We start from the raw sequence: 26585 nt of genomic DNA, 5'->3' as shown, positions 1-26585 counted from the left end.
GTATGTGTGTAAGTCTGGAGTAGTAATTCCTAGTTTTTGTCTCTCCACTACTCTGTATCTGATCTCTCTTATAATTTTTCTTTTCTTTTTTCTACATGTTTCTTCCCTGTTCTATTTTCAATGACATAGACTATTGCAGGTTTAAATTCAGAGACAATATGTTTTGAGATGTCCAAGGAAAATCAAAGAAGAAAGCAAAAGAAGGGCAATTCATTTAGTCAATAAACATCTATTGTGTGCCTACTATGAAAACTGTTGTAAGCCTTCAGGACTCTATCAGTGAACAAAACAGGAAAAAAAAAAAAAAACAACCCAAACTTCGGGAAATAGACATCCTAGCAGGGTCAAACACCAGACGCTGTAAATAGGTAAATTATATAGTATGTGAGACAGTAAATGCTATGGGAGAAACCTGCCCAGCTAAAGAGAGGCTGAGTGTGTCCGTGAGGGGCGGGGAGGGGGGGGTGGCGCGCACCAGACAAGTTTCCAACGGGATAGCCAGGGCAGGTTCCAGTCAGAAAGCAACATATGAGCACAGACGGGAAGGAGCACAGCGTCAGCCTTGCAGCTCTTTGGGGAAACAGAGAACAGTGCCTGCAAATCTCTAAACCATGTGTGTGTGCAGAGGACTGGAGTGACCAGAATGCAGTAAGCAGAGGGGAGAGAGGTGGGAGCTGAGGTCAGGGAGCAAATGGGGGCCAATACTGCTTAGGACCTTGCAGACCATTGCAAGATCTTTACAAATAAAAACAAACAACCCCCACCTCCTACCAAAAAATAAATACATATTTAAACAAAACCTAAAGAGCCTTTTTGTACTTTAGGGTGACGTGTTTATTTGTATAACTGGGCCTTAGCAAAGGTGAGCTCTGCAGAACCACTGAGTTGGACACAAGAGAAATGCTGGCTGGCTACAGTTGTGTCCTCTACAAGGAGAAAAGCAGGTAGTGGTTCAAACTCAGGCTCATTCCCCTAGCCCTGAACCTCCCAATATAGAAAACTTATTTTTTTAAATTTAACACTTATTCTAAACAACACAGAACCCAAAAAGTCTTTCTTTTTACCTGCTGTTGCTTTGGGTTTTTTTAGTTCTATTTACCATAACTTACGTAAAATGAAGAGCGAGCCAGAATTTACATGGATAGGCTTGTAGGCTAGGCAGGCAACATTCCTGGGGGGACAGGACCATTATTCTCCCAAGCCTCAACTCCCACCATTTTCAGCTGAAGCACAGCTGTGCCCAGACTCACCTTCCGAGAGCACACTTGTTATGTAGACCCCGCGGAGGGAGGTCACATTGGTAAAGTCTGTCTCACCACCTGTGGTGGTGTACAGATGTCGGTCTAAGGACTTGGAATAGACAACGCCTCGATCGTCTGAGGTGAAGATTGTGCCAAATCCGGTATCTGAAATAGGCAGATACACAAAAACACTAAGTCCTGGGAAGGAACGGAGAGAAAACAACAGTCTAACCATACGCATGACTGAATGACTGACTGCAGCCATTAGCCAACGGTCTCTCTTCATGATGTAGATGCAGACCTGAGAATCAATCATGGTTTGATACTCGTGATTTTCATGTCCACCTTTAATTCCAGCACCCAGCTTGGTGCCTGGAGTATGGCAGATGCTGTTTGTTGAATGGATTACTCAGATGCTACAGAAAAGACCTTCCCAGATATATTCTGGTGGCAGAGGCAATGCATTTAGATTCATATCATACATATCTCTAAATCTTTATATTCCAGAACAATGCTTTTCAAACTATCTGTGGTGAAGGATCAATTTTTTTTTAAGTTTTATTTATTTAAGTAATCTCTATACCCAGTGTGGGGCTCGATCTCACAACCCCAAGATCAAGAGTCTCATGTTCCTCTGACTGAGCCAGGCAAGTGCCCTGGTAAAGGACCAATTTTTAAATTTCTATTATGGCACAAACTGATCATTTGTAAAATATAATAAAAATTAATCACAAGAAGAGTGAAATACAAAAGAGAGACAAAATATAATCCACAACTTTTTAATTAGATTCAACAGATATAAAATTACTCTGTCAAAGGGCTGTAGGAGTTTCTCAATGCTTCCTATTGCTTTCTGCACTTCCTTGGTAACAAAGAGTTTGCAAACCAGTATCAGTCCTCTGATTATCCTTTGAGCAGCAGTGCTCAAGGGTCTATGTGGACACACACATAAACCATACTACAGAGTCAAAACAAGGGGTCTTCTTAACAGAGACTACATATTATCTGTAAGACTGTGTATTCTGTAGTACACAAATACCTAGGGGTAAGAGAAAAAGTCAACGTGTAAGAAGTAAGCGCGAAGTCGAACTTGAAGCTTCCGTCTCTATGCATTAAAGGGTGGGCCACTAAAAAAGCTCTTACCTCCAGGTTCATCTACATGCATGAACACCATGTCATCATTAGCTGCTAGAATAGAATAGAATTGTTCCTGCCCCACAGAAGGTAGCTGGGCCATGCTCCATGTGTCCCCTTGATCTGTTGACACATGAATCCTTCTTGTTGCATCCTGGAACAAATGCCAATATTTATCTTTTTAATTTTCTGCCAAGATGCCCTGCGCAGGGACATGAATAGGAACATTATTATTCATATTTATGAGTATCATTATCCATTTCCTCACTAAGTACAACTGTTACAATTGACAGGTCCCAGCACCAATTACTAAAGCAATTTCTAACCCCTAGCAAAGTTCCAGGTCTCAGAACAATCCATTCTATTGTACGTAAGGCTATCTTGGCTTCCTCTTTGGCTTCTTCATTCTGGTATGGCCCTGTAGCATATAATCTTCCCAACCTCTGACATTCCCATTTCCTTCAGTAGAGCTCCGGGTACGATGGGACCATCACCAGTCTGGCTTTACAGCCCCTGGCATAGGCTTGCTCAGATAATTCTTAAAATGATGACTGTTGCACAAAAGTTTGGTCCCTTTGAGAAAGTCCTGGCATAATCCAAAGACTTAGATAATTAAGAGTCTAAGAAAAGGGAGATGAAACCCATGCTTGGGAGATCACAGGGAAGTCGAGATGTGACACGTCTCCTCTTTAAAGGAAGTAAGTGTCTGTGAACAGCCATAACGAAGGTCATGTGCACAGCCTGGGACGTGGCCAATATAAGGGAGCTGACCAGGGGGTTTTTATCTGCCGAAAGGAATCTGCTAAGGAGGCAATTAACACCTCCTCTCTGATAAATAGCTTAAAGTTCCTACTAGACACAGTTGGCCAGGGCACAAGAATTAGTCCCAGCGCCTCCTAATGTTAAATACTCTTTAAGTTCAGTGACAAGTGCATTTGACTTACTTCTCTAGCTCATAACTAGAAGTTTATTTTCCAGTTTTACTTTCACTGTTACAGGTAAGAACGAGAATTCAACAGCGCACAGTAGGATGCTGATTTTGTAGACAAGTAGTGGTACACCGCAGGAGGCCACCTCCGTAGTCAGGCAGTCTGAATCCCACCATGCTTCTATCTCTGGGTGGCCCTAGGCAAGTTACTCAATTTCCTCAGATACAAATTGAGGCAAGAGGATCTGCCCCCAGGGTTGCTGGGAGGATTTTGTGTAACTGCTCAAGGGAGCTATGTGTAGTTACTGTGTCTAGTTCCCCATCTCCACTCCCGTTCTCTCTGAACCCACTGTAATCAGCCTGCTAACCCCAGTTCTCCGAAGAAACTGCCCTTGTCAAGGTCACCAACCACCTCCACTTCGCCAACTCCAGTGGATCATTCTCAGGGCTCCTCTAATTCCGCATCTCAGTTGAGTTTCACACAGCTGATCACTCCTCCTTCTTGAGACACTTTCTCCACTTGGCTTTCAGGGCATCCCTGTCTGATTCCCCACCTCCCTCCCTCCGTCTTCTGTGCTGGATTCCCATCTCTTTCCAACCCTCCAGTGTCACTGGGGTGCTCCAGCATGTGCTCAATCCTCCAGAAGATATCACCTAGTCACACAGCTTCATATACCATATAATTTAGGGAGACTCATATACCCAAATGTTACTTGACATTTCCACTTAGATATCCAGTGGGCATGTCATACGCAAAACTGAATTCTTGATTTTCCTCCTACAAACTTAGTTCTCTTGCCATCTCAGGAAATGGTACCACCATTCAACCAGTCGCTCAGGGCAAAGATTCTAAAGTTATCTTTGGTTCCTCTCATTCCTTCACAAACCACATCTAATTCATCAGCAAATCCTACTGGCGATATGTTAACAATATATCCACGATCTTACCACTTCTTCCCTAGTCCACGTTAACAACCTACCATCTCTCACTGCTGTCATGGCCTCTTAGCTGCTCTTGGTGCTTCCATTCCTGTTTCCTGTCAGGCTATTCTGCCCCTACCTACTCTGTCAAAACAGAAGCCAACTTATGCCATTCCCCTGCTCACAACCTTTCACAGCTTCCCAAAACATGAATAAAAGCCAAGGTCTTGGCCTATAAAGGTCTTGTCTGATCTGACCACTGGCTCCCCCTCTTTGGACCACCCTGCTCTGTGCTCCAGCCATGCTGCCCTTCTCACTTTTCTTCAATATTTCCAGCATGTTCCAATCGGAGGGTCTTTGTGCTTACTGTTCCTTCAGCCCAGATGTACACAGAACTATGCTTTCACTTCAGTTGGGTCTCAGACAGCCCATCCAAGCCACCTTATCTAAAACAGGACTGTTCCAGTTCCTAGCACATTCTATTTCCTTACTCTGCTATAGATTTCTTCATAGCTTTAATCATTACCCAATATTATAATGTCATATTTATTAGTTTATTATCTGTCTAATTCCATATTTAAATACAAGCTCTGAGAGCAGGACATTTATCTGTTTTGTTCAATGCTATATTCCTGGGGCCTAGAACAGTACCTAGAATATAGCAGGCACTTAATTAGTGTTGTCTATTTCTATTATCATTATTGGATAATGAGCAAGTGGATTGCTTTTTTTCAGTTGTCTGAGTAAAGTCCAAACACTGGGGCTATGGATATTCATGTGGTGACAATAGGCTGATGTGCCAAGTAGCCCAGAAGAATCAATCAGCCTCTAGAAAGAATCACCTCCAAATGTTAGTGATACTAAACGCTGCAAAAAGGCAAGAAATTCTGCCAGTACTAGCAGTAAAAAGCATCTATTTGAGACATATTTACAGAAATTTCAGAACCTCCAAAAGAGGAAACACTCACCTTATCAGCCATCACAGAGGCAAAAAGGAAACGTCCCCCAAGACCAAATGAGTAGATTTTCACACCAATGGTTTTGAAGCTTTTCCCCAAGTCTGATGTTCTCCATAATTCCAGTGCCCCAAGGTCAGCTTCTTAAACAAGACAAAATATTAATTAAAATGTCACATACTGGTGAGCCTCCAGTTCAAAACAACTGTTTTAGAGTGTTCTTGTATTTTATAGCTAAAGGATTTTTAATCCTATGCTTGTTAATCAAGTGACCATGTAAAATGACACGGCATTAGACACAGGGAATTCCCATTTGGGTTTTATTTCTATACATGTGGGGTTTTGCACTGGATAGAATGACAGAGTTTACGTAATTCAAATACAGTGTTGCATAAACATGTCACAGCTACAGCATCCTGTTTTGCTTTCTTCACAACACACTTATCTTTTCCTATTTTCAGTAGTCTTGTTGGAGTTTTTGGTTTTCTTGCTGATCCTCCAATAGCCCTATAGGAATTCAAGCCCCATGAGAGAAGGCCTTGGGTGTCTTGCTCCCTGCATCCTTAGGACAGTGACTGGCATACTACTGCAGGTGTGCAAATCAGTGGATGAAAAAATGAAATGAATCTGTTGAATGAATAAATGTGAAAGACCATGCTTTCTGCTTTGAAATGGTGCCATGGACTGGAAAGCCAACATCCACCGACACAAACACAACCTCCATGCTCTTTCGCAGAAATCACTATGAGTTTCAACTTGTTATCATTTGTAGCCTAATATTTACTTTATGTAAATACATTGCTAAAATTAAGTACACTGCCTCTGGGTATAGCTTATGTCTTCATTTGATCTAGGCTCAGTACTTTAAAAATTTTTAAAATCCTTGACAGTTATCTTAGCTATTAAAATTACAGGAGATGGGCGCCTAGGTGGCTCAGTCATTAAGCGTCTGCCTTCGGCCCAGGTCATGATCCCAGGGTCCTGGGATTGAGCCCCACATCGGGGTTCCTGCTCCGCGGGAAGCCTACTTCTCCCTCTCCCGCTCCCCCTGCTTGTGTTCCTTCTCTCACTGTGTCTTTCTCTGTCAAAAAAGTGAATAAAATCTTTTAAAAAAAATTACAGGAGAACAGAAGGATCTTTGATGTTTCTACCTCTTACAACCCAGAACATTCTACTGTGAACGGACAACAGGACACTCTTATTTGGAACTAAAATATACTTACTGCAGGAGCCGTTCGCATAGGTGGTAAAGAAGATGGTGTTTTCTGATCCCCTACAGAGAGGCAAAGACAGAGAAAAGTCATGGTTCAAGTCACAGAGCTCCAAGCAAGGCTACTAATGATAAGCTCCATCCACAGGCGCCAGGTGAAACGGCCTTCTGGGATGCTGTACGGCTGACTCTCCCAGCCACACTGGTCAAGGTGCCCCCAGCCCAGCACCAGGATTTCCCCCAGTCCACTACTTCTTCACGTGAACGCTTCTAGCTGGTCAGACTGGTCTGTTTACACTCTCCAAATCTGCCTCTTGCATTTGCTGTTCCTGTTGCCGGCTTAAAATGCTTTTTTCTCTTCTGTAAGCAAATCTTACCCTCACAGTCTTTAGGCTCCAGCTTAAAATCTAGCTCTTCCATGAAACTTTTCCTGGCACTCCAACTGGAAAGCTTCTTTGCTGCAAACTTCTAGAGCAGTGATTTCTCGACTGGGGGTGATTTTACTCCCCAGGGGACATTTCTGGTTGTCACAACTGGGGGACAGGGAATTGTTACTAGTATCTAGTGGGTAGAGGCCAGGGACGCTGCTAAACATCCTACAATGCAGAGGACAACTCCCCCACAATAAAGAATTGTCCAGTCCAAAGAATTGTCCAGTCATTAGTGCAAAGGTTGAGAAACCTTGTTCTAGAGCACTGGACCATTCTGTACCAGCTGCTCGGCACTCCTTTGTCTCCTGTTTAATTATTTTAATCCAACAGTGTATGCCTTCTCTCTCCTACTACATTATTGGGTTCCTCAGGACAGGTATGAAGTTTTATGCTTTGTTGTTTCCACTCAGAACCTAGTTCAGTACTTTGCATGTGCTAAATAATTTAGTTCTTTCATCTCAAATAGACAGCTAGGTCAGAGGTTGAATTATTTAAATTCTACCTTGGAAATGGAGTTTGCAGGAAAGTAGGTTCAGACCCTGATAGTACTTATGGATTAGCACCAGCACAAGGTGCGGGGTCTGAGCACATTCTTTCAGCACTTCAGGCTGTCAATTCCTAGAAATCAAAGCTCTAAAAGGTGAGTAAACTGTTATCAGAAGTCCAGTTATCTTATATTTAGACACTAATCAAAGAAATAAGTTACAAAAGTAAAAAATATTATAGGGGATACAAAATAAAATACCATTTAAAAATAAATTTTTAGGGTTTTTTTTAAAGATTTAAAAAATTTTTGCATTTCTTTTTTTTTTTTTTATTCATGAGAGACAGAGCGAGAGAGAAAGGCAGAGGGAGAAGCAGGCTCCCAAGGAGCAGGGAGCCCGATGCGGGACTCGATCCCAGGACCCTGAGATCATGACCTGAGCCGAAGGCAGATGCTTAACCATCTGAGCCACCCGGGCGCCCAAGATTTAAAAAAATTTTTAAGTAATCTCTACACCCAACGTGGGGCTCGAACCCACGACCCTGAGATCAAGAGTTGCACGCTCTACCCACTGAGCCAGCCAGACATCCCTAAACGTTTAGTTTTAAAGATGAGTTTTCAGTTTGTTTCTTTTGGCTTTATTGAGGTATAACTGACAAATACCATTCAGAGTGCACACTGTGGTGATTTGATATACATACATCAAGGTGAGTTGTAATGACCAAAATTTACTATAGTCTTACTTGAACATACCCTATATACTTTAGTTCCATCGAGAGTGAAGCAACTTACTAACTTAGTTCCTTTCAAAATGACTTCCTTCCTGATAAGACCATATAAGGCACAAACACAATTCGTGAAAATACACAGACCGAATGCTGACGTAGCCTGTGTGCCACAGCGGGGCTGCACGGACCTCATTTTATCAGCAGTATCTGGGAAAAGACCACTTTAAGCAGTGTTTTTTTTAATATTGTAATTTCAGGAGATATATTTGGCAACGTCTCTATTACACACCTCCCTGACTCCCTAAGTGGAGGACATTAAATATTAGATTCTTCCTTGGGACTAAGGGTCATGTTCATGAACACCACGCATACGACACTATAACACAGAGCTCCCATTGGAAGTTACTGATCCCGCACTAAAGCACCCCATCCTGTCATCGTCCCTGCCTCCATGCAGCTCTCAGCAGCGGCTCCTCATGCTGGCGCGTGCTGCTTGTTAGCACTCACGTCCCCCACCTCGGGCACCAGTCTGCTATCCACAGGGAAACTACATTCACAAATTTGCTGAAATTTGTCAAAGAGAAAGAAGAAAGAGGCTCTAAACAAGGGTGTGAGCATAATTAGAATTTTGGTGGTATGAAGGTTTTTAATTCAATTCTTGCTCCACCATCCCCCAAACTCCCCCAATAAATCTCCTTTCATAAAAGGGAAACACCAAAGCCCAGAGAGGTTAAGCCACTGACTAGCCAGTTTCGAACGAAGGTGACCTGACTCCCAAGAAAGAGCTCTTCCACTGCATCATCTTAAGCAGGCCCTGGGTGTGTGTGGGGGGGGCGCCGGCGGTCCCACCGAGGAAAGCAAAGGATTTTTGGTGCACAGACAGAGTGACTCCGAAGTTCTGGAAGCTCTCTAGGCTTTCTTCCTGATTCCTTGCTATATTCCGCACAACTGAAACGGATCTCTACGTGAGGGAATATAAATCTGGGAACAGAGAAGTACGTAAGTCCCCAAATCAAAGCTGTATTTTATGCTATTCCAACTGATGACACTATTTATGGAGAATAAACCTTTGCAGGCAGCAGCTACTCAGTCATGTGCCCTGCTTAGTTATATTCTAACACTCAGTGAGATTAAGTATTCTTTCCCAGTGGAATTAGAAGTTCCTCCAGGTCACAATCTGTGTCATACCCTTCCCCTTCTATCCCTTCTGGCACCCTGAAGACTACCTGGCACGTAGTCAGTGCTCAATATTTATTCATGTGACTTTTGGCAGCATAGTCAGGAAAGGTTTAGGGCTCTGCACAGATGGAGTCTTCTGTTACTCACCATTTGGCCAAACACACTGCTTTGTGGATTTCTTCCCATTTTCCCCCAAAATCCTTGGACACCCACAGGCCATTCTGAAAGATTATAAATGACTTATCAGAATTCCAGCTTTGTCCTGTGCAGCTGCTAATATGACCTTTAATAATTCATATCTAATCATTCAGGACAGTAAACACACACATTGAAGGTCCGTCCAAGCTGCCTGACACACACACACACACACACACACACACACGATGGGGGCCCCTTCAGGGTTTTGGAAGTTCAGAATAACAAATGCTCATGAATTGCCTACTGTGTGCCAGGCACTGTCCCAGATGTCACACTGGGGACACAACGACCAATAAGATACACTCCCCGCTCTCAAGGAGCTCCCGGCTTAAGAAGGGGTGTGGATAAGAATCTGATACAATGTGGTAAGTTATGGAAACATGTCTCCAGGGTGAGAATAAGGAGGGGAGGGACAATGCATCAGAGATGGTTTGTGAAGACAGCTGAATTAGTATTAAATAATGAGCAGTATAACCAAAAGAAGGCAAATGGGGAGATGGGATGTTATTGCACAAATACACGCTAGTACTTGCCAAGGCGAGAGGTGATAAAACATCACAGCGTGGGCAAGGAGCTAAAAGCCTTCAGACACTGATGGAACACAAATTCCAAGGTAAGGAAAGAAGGGGCTAATGCTAGGGAGAGAGGTGAGGGCCAGCTTACAGAGGGCCCTCAGTTTTACTTTTTTTTTTTTTTTTTTTGAGAGAGAGAATGCACATGTGCACATGAGTACAGTATGGGTGGGTGGGGGTAGGAGGGGAAGGGGAGAGGGAAAGAGAGAATCTTAGGCAGGCTCCATGCCTAGCGTGGAGCCCGACACGGGGCTCGATCTCACGACCCCGAGATTCCTGAGATCACAGAACCTGAGCCAAAAATCAAGAGTTGGACATCTAACGGACTGAGCCACCCAGGCGCCCCTCAGTTTTACTTTTTTTAAAGGTGGAATACTTGGATGGCAATGGGAAAGATGGATTTCATACCAGAAGCAGGAAAAGTAGTGAAAAAGTAGTACCACATTAGTTCATTAAGAGTTAGTGAAGGCCTAGGGCCCCTGGGTGGCTCAGTCATTAAGCGTCTGCCTTCAGCTCAGGTCATGATCCCAGGGTCCTGGGATCGAGTCCCACATCGGGCTCCCTGCTCAGCAGGAAGCCTGCCTCTCCCTCTGCCTGCCGCTCCCCCTGCTCATGCTCTCTCTATCAAATAAATAAATAAAATCTTAAAAAAAAAAAAAAAGTTAGTGAGGCCCTAAACCACAGCTGTGAGGTATAGGCTCAGGAAGAATCTAGAAACTAGATTCAGTAGAACTGGAAGCTTTTTCCTGTAGGGCAGAGTGTGTGTGAGTGTGTGTGTGTGTGTGTGTGTAATAGGGGAGCAGCAAGACAGAAATCTGAAGCCCTGGGAGGAAGCCAGAAATATGGATTTGAGAATCTTATACATAACAGGGGCAGTTACAAAGGTCAGAGTGGAAGAGATTGCTCAGAGTGAAATGAGCAGTAGGAGTTTACGAAAGAGACCAGGAAGCAATTAGAAGGTTAGAAGGTAAGAAAGAAGCCAAGCAAGACAAGTTCCCAAAAGGAGAGATCGGCCAATATTTTCAAATGTAGCAGAGGCTCGGTAAAATGAAGACTGACAATGTCCGTTACGTTGGCAACACAAGCCTATTGGGCCCAGACCCAGTGGAGGTGGGACAGAGATGTCCTGGTACAGCTGAAATTAAATGGGCCTGCTCTAGGCAGAATTTACCTACAGTGCTCTTCCACTCTCACCCACCATTCTTCCTTCTGTAACTCTTTCCTCCTCTGATAATATTCACCTCCCAGCATTTCTAATTTACCTAATTCTACTTGGAAATAGGAAAGAGTCTGGTAACACCTATTTGCACTTTAATACACATTGGACCATCTTCTCGACCCTGATTTTTAAAAAATATTTTATTTATGTGAGAGAGAGAGCAAGTGCGGGGGGAGGGGGAGAGAGAGAATCTGAAGCAGACTCCACACTCAGCATGGAGCCTGATGCGGGGCTCAATCTCACGACCCTGAGATCACGACCTGAGCCGAAATCAAGAGTTGGATGCTTAGCTGACTGTGACACCCAGGCGCCCCAGCCCTGATTATTTTTACTTCCAACTTTCCCTTAACTGGAAGAAATTTGAGGTATAAAAGCAGACTGGGGCTACCTCCTCCTGAGGATAGCATTTCAATAATCTTAAGACACTTGGTAATGGCGATGGGGTAGTCAAAAGGGGGACTGGTGATTCTGTCCATTCCTCTGGGGGTCTCTTTGCTCCCTTGAAGGGCCTATAGCTCCAGCTTGCTGGAGGCCAACTTCCTGGAATTGTTGCTTTAAGATCTGAAGCCTACCCAGCAGGCCAGTTTCCTTCCTCTGGCCTCCTTTGGCTAAACTTAACTTTGACCTCCTTGAGTCTTCCAGCCTTCCCTTTGCTCAAAGATCTGCACAGAAGGCCCAGAGCCCAGATGGCTCTTCGAGTGCCCTTCACCCTCCCTGTGCCACCCCTCTGCTCAGCCCGACTTGTCCACATTGATGATCCAGTTTTTGTCCCCACAATGGTCACCACAGCAATGGCTCTCAAATTTTAGTGTGCAGACTCAGCTGGGAAGGTTGTTTTGTTTTGTTTTTAAGATTATTTATTTATTTATTTGACAGAGAAAGACACAGCGAGAGAAGGAACACAAGTAGGGGGAGCGGGAAGAGGAGAAGCAGGCTCCCCACTGAGCAGGGAGCCTCATGTGGGGCTCGATCCCAGCACCCTGGGATCATGACCCGAGCCGGCAGACACCTAACGACTGAGCCACCCAGGCGCCCCTCAGCTGGGAAAGCTGTTAAAAATACTAGCCAACTCAAAACCAAAAGTCACTGATGGACTATGTCTGGATCGGGGCCTACGAACTACATATTACATGAGTCTCCCAGGGGTTTCTATCTGATATTGCTGGTCAGGAGACCACACTCTGAGAAATAAGATGAGAAAGAGCCCATGTAAATGTAAAGTATAATTATGATTATCATAGTCTAACAACTCAGCCACTTTGGGTCCTTAAAATCCATGGTAAAGGAGACTGGTCCTCCAGGAAAGGAAAAGTGAAACGTGCTCCCCAGAGAACCTTCAGAAGAGAGGTGGGAGGGTTAGGGAGGGACACAGGTTTCTGGGGACAGTATAGGAATGTGGTAGGCGATGCAGAGATTTAAAACTCTGGATATTTAAAACAGGAGTATCAAAGACAGAAATCAGTATGCTTTATATGCTGGGAACTAACAAAAAAAAGTTATGAAGATGTGGTTTGGCCATAGGAAAGGAACAGCACCATCAGGAGTTTGACAATTTATGCTTGTCCCTTGAAGTACAAGAATGATTACATTAAACTGTTTTCTAGTTCATTATTCTGAAAGCACACCACATCTATTCACTTAAAAAAACATGTAATGACAGCTAAATATCATACTTGTCTGGAACAGATAGGACATGAAAATCATGCCCTTTACCAAATTGGAAAAAAATGCAAAAAATACGTAATTCATGCCTTAAGAAGTCACTAGAAAGCAGTCCAATATAAAGGCATGTCCTACAGGATTCTTTTAAAACAGTATATTTTGAGCCTATAAAAACGTGAAAAAGCAAGACAAGTTCCTCAACTATACTTACTTCAGTGCTGAGGGCTAAAAGATAATCAGAATTCTGAGGGCTATACATCATCTGAGTCAGAGGGTGGAAAGGGAGATTGGTCTGAACAAAGTTCTTGGCAAAATCTGATGATCTGAAGATTCTTCCTCCATGACTTCCTCCAGACACCTCTGCTGTTAAAATCACCTGATTAGGAAGAAAAAAGTTCAGAGTCAGAGTGTAATAGTATAAAAGCACAGAAGTTTTTACACCATTTTCACCAGATATTCGTTAAGAAAATTCCAAAAGTAGGAAGTTTTAAAAACAGATTAGTTGGTGTACTGCACTCCTCAAGTATTAGTCTTATAACAAATATTATCCTGAATTGAAATAGTGCATCATAACTATGAATTTAGCCTGCTCAGTTTGAGATTAGCTAGTTGCCCAAAGACTAAAATGTTGTTTTGCGGATTATACATTGTGACGCCAAAAAACTGCTATGTAATTAATTACAAAGGGTTTGGCTGGATCTTGGACAGGGACAAAAAAAAAAAAAAAGAACATGTGTGCTGAATTCCATTCTTTTATGAACAGCACTACATTATGTTTAATTTTAAAATGAACTAATAGCACACTAAATATATTGCTATATACAACTGGACCATTCCAACATTATTATCTGACAGCCCTGCGCGTGGTCTCAAGCACAGCTTCATGTGTGTATGAATGAGTCTTACCTTTCCAGAATTCTCAGGACCAATAGCCATGCCAAACTCAGTCCGAATGAAGGTGTTATTGATGAGATTTGTAATATCCTTAAAGTTCTTTCCATAGTCCTCACTGAGAGGAAGAAAAGCGAGACAAATTTAGAATGTAGTGGCCAAGGACACTGCTGGGGCTCCTGTCTGGCTTCCATTATCCCTTCCCACTGGCTCTGTGGAGGCGCTCACCACCCTCCCCTGAACAGTTACCTGCCTCAGGGGAGTAGATTCCGTCTCTAGCTCCAGTGGTGGGCCTGATTAGTCTGAAGGAAATTCCACCCCCTCACCGGTGATGGGGTCAGAAATGGGGAGTGACCCAGGTTGAGCCAATTAAGACAAAAGGGGGAAATTTGGGGTCTTTGAGGAAATACAATTTCTTTATACTTAAGATACCCGCCTGACAAAATGATCTGTCTTCCTTTAGACTAGTGGTTCTCAATCAGTGTATTTTTGCGAGCCACTCCCCACCGCCACCACAGACATTTGGCAATGTCTGGAGACATGATTATCACAACCCAGGGGTGAGATGCTACTGGCATCTACTGGGTAGAGGCCAGGGATGCCGCTAAACATCCGACAATGCGCAGTTTCACAAGAAAAAAGCATCTGACCCCAAGTGTCAATAATAGAGAGGCTGAGAAACCCCAACTCTGTAATATGTGAAGACAAAGCAAAAAACTGCTACAGGCATTTTGGCACAATGAGAGCACAACTTGAAAAATAAGCCAACAGAAGTGGAGAGAACTGCTGAGGGAATTCTGGAATTTCAGAGAAGCAGAGCCTATGACACTGGGTTGAACTAACACTGAAGCCCATCCTTCTCCTGTATTTAGTTATGAGCCATTAATTTCCTTATTGTTTAAGCTAGTTTGAGTTGGGACGTCTGCTAACTGTAGCCAAAGCCTTCCAACCTAATCTAGTCACGCACAGTACTAATGATAAAGCTGCCAACGAAGGAGCAGGAATTCTGAGGTCCCCCCACTCCCAGAGGCTGCCGTACCAGGCACCAGTGTCTACCACGTGCAGCGCACAAAACACAGCTAGGGAAAACAAACAAACTTAATCTCATCTCTTGGGTTGTCCAAGCTCTTCCCGAAAGTTCATTCCAACGATATTTTTGAGAGGTGTTCAATTTCATGTTTAGATTTTGAAAACGAAAAGCAAAAAAGTCAGGAGCTACCTACCTCTGATGGGTTTCATACTGTGTGCAGGCTGCTAAAACATGATACAGAATGCAACATCCTAGCAGTCATGAAACCTAAATGTTCCTCAGTGAAGACCACTGTGTGTTGCAAGTTAGTTGCCCAGTGATAAATGGTCTTCACTGATAGAATATAGGACTCAGTAAATGGTACAATTTTGGTAGCAGCCTCAACAAATAAAGAATCACAGAACCACAGAACATGAGAGATGCAAGGGACTGAGGAGAACATCTTGTCCAACTCCCTCACCTCACAGATGAGGAGGTTTGAGAGGAGGCAATTTGTCAAAAGTCAACCAGTTAATTAAGGGCAAAATTCTCAGTCTCATCCTAGAGGCAACTTTTAATTACTTGCGAGGAGTTTTTCTCTTGCAACCTGCAGACTTCCACGATCTTCCAGGGCTTGTGGCCTGGCGGTAGAGATGGGCTAAGAGGAAGTTGGAGGCAGACAGGAAGGCAGTGTCTCTGAGTGTTTGCATAGGTCCCTGACAGTATGCTAAAGCAAACTACACACGGCTTGAAGTTGTCTGAAAGACTCTTCCTCAACAAAATAGGGATTAGGCACCACCCAACTGATTCTTTATTACCCTTTCCGTGGCTTTGGAATACAAAACGCTTATCTTCCGGATAGCAGGTCAAAGGGATAGGCACAAACAATTCCCTAGCTCCACAATGTACATATCCTCAATCACTCAGACAACCATCTAAAGGGGTTTGCAGTGACTTGCTTATCACCAGCTTACAAATCTCCCCTCCTTCATGACATCCCCAGGGAACCTCCACAAACCTGTTGGCAAGCCTGCTTGCTTTTTAAGAACTTGGCACAACAAACACACCCCTGCCCTTCAGAAAAAGCAAGCAACATGAGCAAAACAAAAAATCATCTGCGACAACACTACTTTAGCCACTTAAAAAGACAGGTGGAGCACAATGGACTAGTATCGACCTGCTGGGATTTATGTAGGGTTCTGTTAAGGCCACGCAAGGCCAAGGAAAAGATTTTAATATAACACTTTATTTTAAAGTAGCATTATTTGGGGCGCCTGGGTGGCTCAGTTGGTTAAGCATCCAACTCTTGGTTTCAGCTCAGCTCATGATCTCAGGGTCGTGGGACTGAGCCTTGCATAGGGCTCCACGCTCAGTGCACCTGCTTGAGATTCTTTCCCCCTCCCTATTGCCCTCCCTCTGCTCCTGCCCCTGCTTGTGTGCTTTCTCTCTAAAATAAATAAATATATAAATAAAATATTTTTAAAAAGTAGCTTTATTTTCTATCAGCATATAACATATATCATGAAGAGGAAATCAATGCAACATCTTGAAAAATAAATCTACTTTTCAAAATCCGTAAGATAATTAATAATGTCATAAACAGCAGTCAAATGATAAGTAAATCCTGTGAAACCATCTGCTTTAGAAACAAGTCTTTTGAATAAAAAATAACCAATTTCCGGTTGCCAAAAATAAATGATCAATTATGCATGTATTTGTGCTGTAAACATGCATAAGAATATGCATATAACTTGCAGCTGAAGAAAAGTGTTAAAATACAAATATTTTCAGAATAGAACCCAATACCCCCAAAGAACAAGAAAGATCTAGACATTAAAAAAAAAAAATGAAAAAAAAAAGTAATCTCACATAGGACTTCTAGTAAGACAGAGCATCAAAATTCCTAGTAGGATGAAGCACTCAAAAGGGGTTTTTCCAGAAGACTCACATATTGACACTTAACCCAAATGTCAATACTCAAAAATTATATCCTTGTTTTTGAGGACTTTCCATTTATAATATATTGGAACTTGTATACCAGGCATCTGAACTAAAGACATCTAATGAAAAGTAACAGTATGAGGGGCGCCTGAGTGGCTCAGTTGGTTAAGTGGCTGCCTTCGGCTCAGGTCATGATCCCAGGGTCCTGGGATCGAGCCCCGCATCGGGCTCCCTGCTCGGTGGAGAGCCTGCTTCTCCCTCTCCCTCTGTCTGTTACTCTGCCTACTTGTGCTCTATCTCTGTTAAATAAATAAATAAAAATCAAAAAAAAGAAAAAAAGAAAAGTAACAGTATGAGAGTTTTACAGTATCTCAGATAATCTTACATTTTATTTTTCTCAACAATCAAACAAGCACATGGGGCGCCTGGGTGGCTCACTCAGTTAAACATCTGACTCTTGATTTCAGCTCAGGTCATGATCTCGGGGTTGTGAGGTCGAGCCCCAAGTCAGGCTCCATGGAGCCTGCTTAAGATTCTCTCTCTCCCTCTGCCCTCCCCACTCAGGCACGTACGTGCACACTCTCTTAAAACAAACAAACAAGCATAGATATTCTTGTTTGGTTGGCTTTCAGGCCTAACCATTTCTGTTTCTTTAGTTCATTTTTGCCATGATTATGTTGTTATAAATTGCAACATAAAGGCAGCAAGGATGATAACAAACTTAAAAAAAAACCCCAAAACAAAAAACTACTGTCCTGTAGTTTTCACTAATCAGGAAAGCTTATAGAGTAGATCCTTATTGTTCCTAGATTCCATATTTGCAAATTTGACAACTCACTCACAAATGTATTTGTAACCCTTACTCATGGCACTTTTGCAGTCATCTGCAGGCATGCACAGAGTGATGAACATTTAAGGAACCCAGCTCAGGTCCAATAAGGGGATGCTCAGCCTTCTTGTTGCAGCTCTGTCTTCTTCACAGTATATTTAGTGCCGTGCATTTTGCACTTTTGTGTTTTTTGTTGTTGATTCCACTGTTTCGAACAGCACCTGAGCACAGTGTTTGAGGGCTAGTGTTTCTGAGTACAAGAAGGCTTTGATGTGCCTTATGGAAAAAATATGTGAGTTAGATAAGCATCTTCTGGGCATGAGTTATGAGCTCAATGTTAATGAATCAACAAGATACATTAAATAAAGTTGTCTTTCAACAGAAATGCACATAAAACAAGATTATGTACTGATCAATGAACAAAAATGAATGCTGTGAGCAGAGGTTTGTGGGAGCTGAAATCTTTCTTTCTTTCCCCTGGGAGCAATGGTTTCATACTCGCCAATTCAGGGTACACGGGGACTCTGCAGAACAATGACGACCAACTGTACTGAGGCTTCCAGTTAAAAGACCAACAGGGAGAATGCGTCTTATTAAAATGTGGCAACATAACAGCAGACCTGAAGTCACAGACTGGCCAGTAAAATGGGCAGAACTTGAATTCACTTTAAGCTGAACTCCCAGTACTTCAGTTTCTCTCTCTTTTTTTGTTTTACCCCCACTGTCTAATACTACCTTATGTCTTTTTATTTTAATATTTAATTCTGTTTTATTCTTACTGAAAAAAGGATACATGTTTTCTGGAGAAATTTTGAAAACACAAGTGGGAAAACAAAGGGGGTAAGATATTGTGACTAATAAGAAGGAACATGAGTACGTATCCAGTGTCCCTATTTTGCTTTAGTTGACAAGGCAATTTTAATATGTATTTTCATGGGAATATCTCCTAAATGATGAAAACCACCTAGTTTCATGTTTTTATATGCCCTAAGCTTGTAAAAGTGAAGCTGTAGTAAAAATGCATCATGCATTTTAATAAACTTTTTCTTTAAGAAACAAAAAAGCAGTAAAATATATTTTGTAATGGAATTTATGCTAACCTTATAACTAAATATGCAGTCATTATTAATAATCTACTGCAGTGAAAACCAAGCATATATCATTAAAAAGATGTCTTGGAGAAGCCAGTTTATTTTTTATTTTTTTTAAAGATTTTATTTATTTATTTGACAGAGAGAGAGCGCGCACAAGCAGGGGGAGCAGCAGAGGCAGAGGGAGAAGTAGGCTCCCCGCTGAGCAAGGAGTCTGATGTGGGACTCAATCCCAGGACTCTGACATCATGACCTGAGCTGAAGGCAGATGCTTAACCGACTGAGCCACCCAGGCACCCCAAGAAGTCATTTTACTATGCTTTGCTTTAATATCTGTTGATACCTTTACATTAACTTTTTTTTTTACCTCAAGAAACATCCTTAAAAATTTACACTGACAATGGAATAAAATTTAACGTGAAATTTAGTCATCTCAAGATGCCCTTACTAATTTCCAAAAGTTGAACGACTGTCAACAGGAAATAAAAATCACAAATAAAATAGCAGCAGTTTTTTTTTTAAGATTTATTTATTTATTGGGGGGAGGGGCAGAGGGAGAGGGAGAGAGAGAATCTCAAGCAGACTCCCCACTGAGCGCAGAGCCGGAGCAGGGGCTCGATCTCACGACCCTGAGATCACGACCTGGGCCAAAATCAAGAGTTGGACACTTAACCAACTGAGCCACCCAGGTGCCCCAAAATAGCAGCAGTTTTGTGGTAACTGGGTACAGAATTTTGATGTAGAATAATGCTTCCATGTGTTTCATTAAGTTGATCTTACAGTGAAAAGTTAAACTCAAGAGGCCATCAAACAAAAGCGTGCAAAACCTCTTTCAGTTGCCAAAACCCAAATTATCATCTTAATCATAGGTATAGTTTATTTCCTTTTTAACTTCACATTTGAAAGAGGCAAATGTACTTTACAATCCATTATATAAATTATTCCTTAACAGAGGATCAAATTTAAAGCTATTCTAATATAACTCCTTTAAACTGAAGATATTAATATATTATTCAATTTTTCCTAATCATCAATGCAGAGGGACGTTATTTATTATTTCCCCAATCTTCCCACAATTCCTTTTTTTAAAAAATGTTTTATTTATTTATTCATGAGAGTCAGATAGACAGAGAGAGAGAGAGAGGCAGAGGCAGAGGGAGAAGCAGGCTCCCCGCCTAGCAGGGAGCCTGATGCAGGACTCGATCCCAGGACCCTGGGATCATGACCTGAGCCGAAGGCAGACGCTTAACCATCTGAGCCACCCAGGCGCCCCTCCCACAATTCTTTTTTATAACCTAAAGATCAAAGTACATTTCCCTCTAACTTGGCGTAGGTAACAGACACAACTTTCTTCTACCCCTGTGAGCCTCTGAGCTGTAAGACTCAGAACAGTTGGCATGTGATCAAGTGTCTTTTATTTGATTCCCAAATGAACCTCTGACCACATAAGATTTAGTACAGAAAGATAATCCGATAAATAATATAATCGTGAGAGCTGTGAAAAACAGAAGAGTCTTCGGAGTGGATTCAACAGGCTTTTATTTTATTTTTCAGTTGGGCAACCTCACCATGTTCGGGACTCCTCTTAATCAACCTGCCCCCTCCCCTCTGAAGCACCACGTGCCCCTTGACTGGCGGGCCAACAACATGAGTCCCTTCAGAGTGGCCAGGCCAGCCCGGTGGGAGAAGCAACGAGGCCTATTTACAGTTTCCACCTAAACTCTGGAGAAGGTCTCACTTCACAGCAGGGAGGAAAGAATTAATATTCAAAATGACCTTGGCCAAAACAATAAACAACCAAACAAGAACCCTGCTGTGTGACAGGACACAGAAGCTCAGTCACATGAAACTACATGAGAAACAAATAGGATTGCTCTCTAGTAAACTGTGTGTTAGGGGTTTCTCACAAGACTAGACAAATATAGGATGGAAAGGGCTGAGTCAGATGCTGGTCGGTATTTTAACAGTAACAGTGATACTGCTTTTGTTTTGTTTTTGGCTGTCTTCAAGTAAGCATAGAATTGAAAAGTAAAAGGATGGGAAAAAGAGTCATGAAAACACATTTCATTCCCCCCTGGGTATGACTCATGAACCTGTCAGGTCCAGTTCTAGCCACACGCTTCAAGAGCAGTATAGAGAAAAAAAAGTGAATTCAGAAGGCAAGCAAGAAAGTGACCGAGGCAAGAGGTACAGAAGTTAATTCAATCTGGAGAGGGAAGAGTTTAGTAAACAGCCTTCACAACAGGTAGGGATCCATCAGAGAAGAGGTAGGTTTTCATTTGCTACTAAAAAATGAATTGGAAATCAGCATCTTCTACGATGCGAACATGGGTGATATTTACCACAGCAGCATTAGTAATACTGAAAACATCAGCTACAACCTGAGTGTCCCCGAGGATAGTGATTAAGTAAGTTCTGTTGATGTAACAAAATCGATGAGTTACTAGCAGAGGGGATATGAAAACTACCATGGTATGAGCACTCACCAAGCGGAATGCATATAGGCTGTAACACCAGGCATTAGTAATACTTGCATACCAGCAGGGGCAAGGGTACATGTGCCTCTGCAGAAGCCATGGAAGCATCTGGGGGCAGGCAATCACTCTTCACCAGCTGGCCCAAGGGCTCTCAAATTCCTTTAACAACTGGCACAGCAGCGCCAGCAAGGCTGGCTACATGCCATCTAGGCCCACCGTGTTCTTACTCCACGCCAGCCACTGCAAAGCATAACCTGCAAAGGCTCTGTGGTGACCACTGTTACCATCTTTCTCTTACAGATGACAAAAAACTTAGGGAACTTAAATGACTTGTTCGAGTTCATTCTGCTCGCAAATGACAGTGCCGAGATTCAATCCCGGGCCTGTTTGCCAACACAGTCTGGCAACTTTACCCTGGACCACGCTGCTTCCCAAGACTATGTAGCCATATGAATAATATGAAAGGGAAAAATCCAGATAATAAAGTGTAAATAAGTTAAGATTACACTTTACTTTTTAGGGTGATTTTTTTCTTTCTTTTAAAATTTCCAAATGTTGGGGCGCCTGGGTGGCTCAGTCGTTAAGCGTCTGCCTTTGGCTCAGGTCATGATCCCAGGATCCTGGGATCGAGCCCCGCATCGGGCTCCCTGCTCGGCGGGAAGCCTGCTTCTCCCTCTCCAACTCCCCCTGCTTGTGTTCCCTCTCTCGCTGTGTCTCTCTCTATCAGATAAATAAAATATTTTTTAAAAAAATAAAAAAATAAAAAAAATAAAATTTCCAAATGTTTTATAATATGGTTGTTTTCTATAAGGAAAGATTTTATGACTGCAAGGTTTTTTGAACACTGGGAAGAGTTACTGAAGTTACAAATTAAAAAAAAACTTTTTGCCCTCCCCAAACAGGATACTTTTCTTCTATCTGAAACGCTTCAACTACTGTTCTATCTGAATAAACAAAATCACCTATAAATTACACCCCTTTTTAGCACTGGGACTCTATGATGCATTATCAATCTTTATCAAACAAATAAAAAATACTATCAACCTAAAAATTATAGAGAAGCCAAGGTATTCATTCATTCAATTAGTATGTACTGCTTGCCTGCTATGAGTCAGCTGTTTGGCTAGTTGGTGGAGAACCCTGAGTTAGTCAAGAACCTTGCTTTCATGGAGCGTACAGCAATTTCAAGATGGCAATTCCTTCTTGGCCTATTTTTAAGCCAACATCACTGTGCTGAAGGGCAGGGAGCACCGGCTCCAGGCTCAGTAGCGGCAGCCAGTGATCAGGCCTACTAGGGAAGGGAGGTTGGGCTGATCCATGTCAAAGCTTCCACATGGGTTCACCCCCTCCTGGACCAAGACTGACAGTCAAAGAAGGAACCCTGAGAGAGTACAATGGTTCCTGGGAGCTTCCTTGGCCCTGAGGGGCAGTTTCTGTGTCATCTTTCTTTAGGTTCCTTGGGGGGAAAATGGGATAGACACAAATGACTGAGAAGACAATCAGCAATTTCTGAGAGTTAGCTGGTCTTGAATCTTATAATTAAGAGAAAGAACCTACTATTTAACCAAGCTGTACCTCTGAGAAGACAACTCTAAAACCCTGTGAATGTCACAGTATAGATTATGGTTCCTGAACATACACTGCCACCATCATTACCCGTGTGAACACTGTGACGCACTTGGGTTAGGTCTGACCTGAGAACTCCCTCCTGATCTGGAAACAACCTGCTTAGGGCTCAAAATACATGTCCATTTTATTGTAAGATAAATCACATTCACTTGAAAGGTACAGTGAGGACTGTTAATTCAGGGATATAAAAACCATTTTGTGTTATTTCAGGGATATAAAAAAACTCATAATAAATAGAAAGATGGTTAAACTCTATGCTACCTTCCCACAAATAAACAGCCATTTAAATGAAAAGATACAGACCCCTATGGACTCCTCCTTCATCTTCCTTTATTGTTTTGCCACTCAGTGAGGTTAGCCTAATCTCCTTGGAACTAGATCCCTTTTCATATTTCTTCAGGTTGCTAAGCAGACACTCAGTGTACTGAGTGTGACAGTCTGGTGAAAATTTAAGATGGCTAGAAGATCCTTTAAATCAAATTTTAGACTCCATCATGTCTATAATAAAAGTAGGGAACTTACATTCACAATGTGTTACTCAGCCAATGCCCCAGCCACATGTTACGTATCTCACCTTCGATACAGCTTGGACTGTCCGAAAGTCATAATTACCAGTGGTACATGGAAGGTGGTCAAGACTAGAATGATCTGGGAAGAGACAAAAGCAGGCAGTCAATAAGAAAGATAGTCCAATTACATGCTTGCATGTGATGGGATTAAATCAACATCTAAAAATTGCCAATAGCCCTGCTCTGTGGTAGCCTACACTGTAGTGTCAGAAAACCAAGAAGGACCACGTAACTAGGGCTCACAATGACTCAAGATCTCAACTCATTTTGTTGAAATGGTCCCATCACATACACTTGAAGTAGTGAGGCAGAGCTAATCAACTACACATTATAATAAAGGAAGGGTTTAACTATTTTGTATCTCTATTATTGTAAGATATTCTCAGGCAAAGATCATCCCTCTTTCTGCTTACAGAGGCTAGGATAGTATGGTGTTCTAATAGAGGTCACTATGTCATATACATTTGCCCTTTTCTTCCTCTCCTCGCTGTTCTCCGTGAAATTAATTTTTCAAATAAGTACTTTTCTAGACACAAATATGCATGAGGAACAGACTCTGATAGTAGATGAGTACAAGAGGCTATGAAGTCTCAAATAGCCATAAAACAAGAAGTCTTAGAGATACCAACTATCTTAGACAAATGGATAAATCATGGAAACTGGTGCACTACTCAAATTTTAGAAGAAACTGAGACATGGTTAAAGACATTCTACCAGAAGTTTAAAACTTAATGAAAATAAGACATTTTAACTTTCTTGTCAACACCAAAATTCTATTTCTTTTGATTCCTGATACCACCGTCATGGGCCTCAGTGCTATGATGCAGACATTACCAGAATACCAGAGGGTATGAGCTGTGGCCCCTGCCCTTGTTCAGACAGAAGGACACAGAGCTGGGCCACGCCAAGCCCGGACTCAAGCCCCGAAGACCCGAGGCCACCCTTGGTGCGCCCTCCTCCTGGGAGGCTATATATACAGGCGTACACAGGGTAAGGAGCTGACAGACTCTCCCTCCATGCCGCCAGTCCTGGCACTGGCTCCCCCATGGCAGGGGAAGAGACAACAGATGGAGCTGGACAGCCGCGAGCCCACGGGCGCCACAGTCCTTCAATGCTAACTGTGGGAAAGGACACAGGAACAATACAGTTTGGAGGAAAAATGCCAAGATGTGCAATGTGCAGTTTTCTGCTGCTACACAGGGGTTTTCCCAAGTATTGTGAGGCTCCCGTCGGAGCACCCGGCACTCTCCTTCCTCTTTCTTCTTCGTGCTCATCTTGATGCCAAGCAGCCTCCAAAAACTAAAAAGGTGTCTATCTTGCTATTATGGAAAAAGGTGGTCACAAGATGTTCCCAGTTCTAAAGCAAAACCAAAACAAGCACAGCTTCCTGAAAGTCTGTACTGCAAACATGCGCTTTCTGCAACGGAGGTTGGAGACCATTTCAGAAAGTAACAACATTCAGCGTTTAAACTCCTAAAATCCCCATCTTCTTCTTGCTACACTGAGTTAACAGACTCAAAATACTACTTACCCCAGTGCCATCGCCAACCCAGGACAAGGATACTGAGACACTGAGATCATCAAACACATGCTATAAGGGAAAAAAAAAATTTATTTAGAAATGACATCTGTCTTCCGATCTCTGGCTTCCTTAAATAATTCAGAACACTATTACTTTCAAAGTAATTAAGTTCATAATTATAAGGGGTATGAATTCCCAGAAAAATCTGGGAGAGCCAGGATTGAACTACTTAACCCAAATTACAAATAACTTGGACATTTTAATTCTCTCTCATACGAAGTAAGCCAAGCAGATGAGTTTTCTTACTGCACCAGATGGGGAGATGGAATAATCTAATTGCTTTCTCCAACAGAACTAAATATAAAGATATAGAAAGTATTCTTAGGATGCTTTAAAACAAGAGATCACAGCCCACATTGACAGAAATAATTGTAACCCAATCGGCATAATTTGAATTCTTCTAGGCAGCCTTCACAGTATAGTTAATAGATGGATTCCTTTTGCTCCTAGGCTAACTCACTCACTCAAAATGGCAAGGAACAGAAGCAAGAGTCAATGCCCTGTTTCACCTTTACATAGTGACAATGGGGGCACCTGAGTGGCTCAGTCCATTAAGCGTGTGACTCTTGACTTCGGCTCAGGTCATGAACTCAGGATTGTGAGATCAAACCCCATGTCAGGCTCTGTTCAGTGAGGAGTCTGCTTGAGATTCTCTCTCTCCCTCTGCCCCTCCCCCTGCTCTCTCTCTAAAATAACAAAGTAAATCTTTAAAAATAAATAAATAAATAAGTAAATAAATAAAATAGTGGTTGGTGATGATGATGAATTATGATAGAAGAACTGTCTTAGCATTTGTGGTAAGACTGAGGAAAAAGAAAAGGGAAAGCTGGTATATTATATCCAAGATATGGTACGCATGTTGGCATGTAGTTATAATAATCATCACAGATGCTTTAGGGTTTTGGTTTTTAAATACTTTCTCTATTTACAAAATAATACATACCCATTATAGAAAATGTGGGCAATAATAGGGAGATGTAATAAAGAAAATATAAATTATTTATAAGCCTATCACGCAGATATTCAAGGCTAACATTATGGGTATAATCTTCTAGTCTATCATTTTTTAAATTAAATTAAATTTTTTATGTTATTTTATTATTTTTTTAATTTAAATTCAGTTAGCCAACATACAGTACATCATTAGTTTTTGATGTAGTGTTCAGTGATTCATTGGCTGCGTATAACACCCAGTGCTCATCACATCACGTGCCCTCCTTAATGCCCATCACTCAGGTACCCCATTGCCCCTATCATTTTTTTAACTGATAAAGAATTCCAAAAAGGCAATACTGGCACTTAGTAAAAATTTCCAACCATAGACAGATGTATACAGTCGATCCTTGAGCAATGTGGGGGAAAGAGGTGCCACCCCCAGCATGGTCAGACAGTCACATATAACTTTTGACTCCCTCAAAACTTAACTACTATAGGCTACTGTTGACTGGAAACCTTACCAATATCATCAATAGTAGATTAACACATTTTGTATGTTATATGTACTATATGCTGTATTCTTGCAATAAAGTTAGAGGAGATAAAATGTTATAAAGAAAACCATAAAGAAGAGAAAATATATTTACCAGACGACGACAACAACAACAACAACAACAACAAATCACATGTAAGTGGACCCGTGCAGTTCAAACTCATGTTGTTCACGGGTCAAACGTATAATAAAAAGTGAAGATCTTTCCTCTTCGA

The 26585-nt window shown here is 42.1% G+C and overlaps 1 protein-coding gene across 3 annotated transcripts in view; it reads right to left on the bottom strand.

Moving 5' to 3' along the window:
* SORT1 (sortilin 1) overlaps positions 1 to 26585 on the bottom strand; it is a 65384-nt gene that overhangs the window by 19571 nt on the left and 19228 nt on the right. For 2 of the 3 annotated variants that reach the window (XM_035017847.1, XM_035017849.1), the window contains exons 2-10: positions 24831 to 24890; positions 23305 to 23378; positions 13770 to 13872; positions 13075 to 13239; positions 9360 to 9433; positions 6404 to 6453; positions 5193 to 5323; positions 2385 to 2529; positions 1251 to 1406 (exon numbers count right to left, since the gene is read on the bottom strand). In XM_035017847.1, coding sequence (XP_034873738.1) covers positions 1251 to 1406; positions 2385 to 2529; positions 5193 to 5323; positions 6404 to 6453; positions 9360 to 9433; positions 13075 to 13239; positions 13770 to 13872; positions 23305 to 23378; positions 24831 to 24890 — 958 coding nt within the window. The remainder of the gene's footprint in view (positions 1 to 1250; positions 1407 to 2384; positions 2530 to 5192; positions 5324 to 6403; positions 6454 to 9359; positions 9434 to 13074; positions 13240 to 13769; positions 13873 to 23304; positions 23379 to 24830; positions 24891 to 26585) is intronic. The other variant, XM_035017848.1, reaches the window with a different exon arrangement.

This window comes from Mirounga leonina, unplaced genomic scaffold (assembly GCF_011800145.1).
Source record: "Mirounga leonina isolate KUSES-001 unplaced genomic scaffold, KU_Mleo_1.0 Mir_173, whole genome shotgun sequence".
NCBI lineage: Eukaryota > Metazoa > Chordata > Mammalia > Carnivora > Phocidae > Mirounga > Mirounga leonina.
Note: the sequence above shows the minus strand (reverse complement) of the source record. Positions and strands in the feature narration are given on the sequence as shown.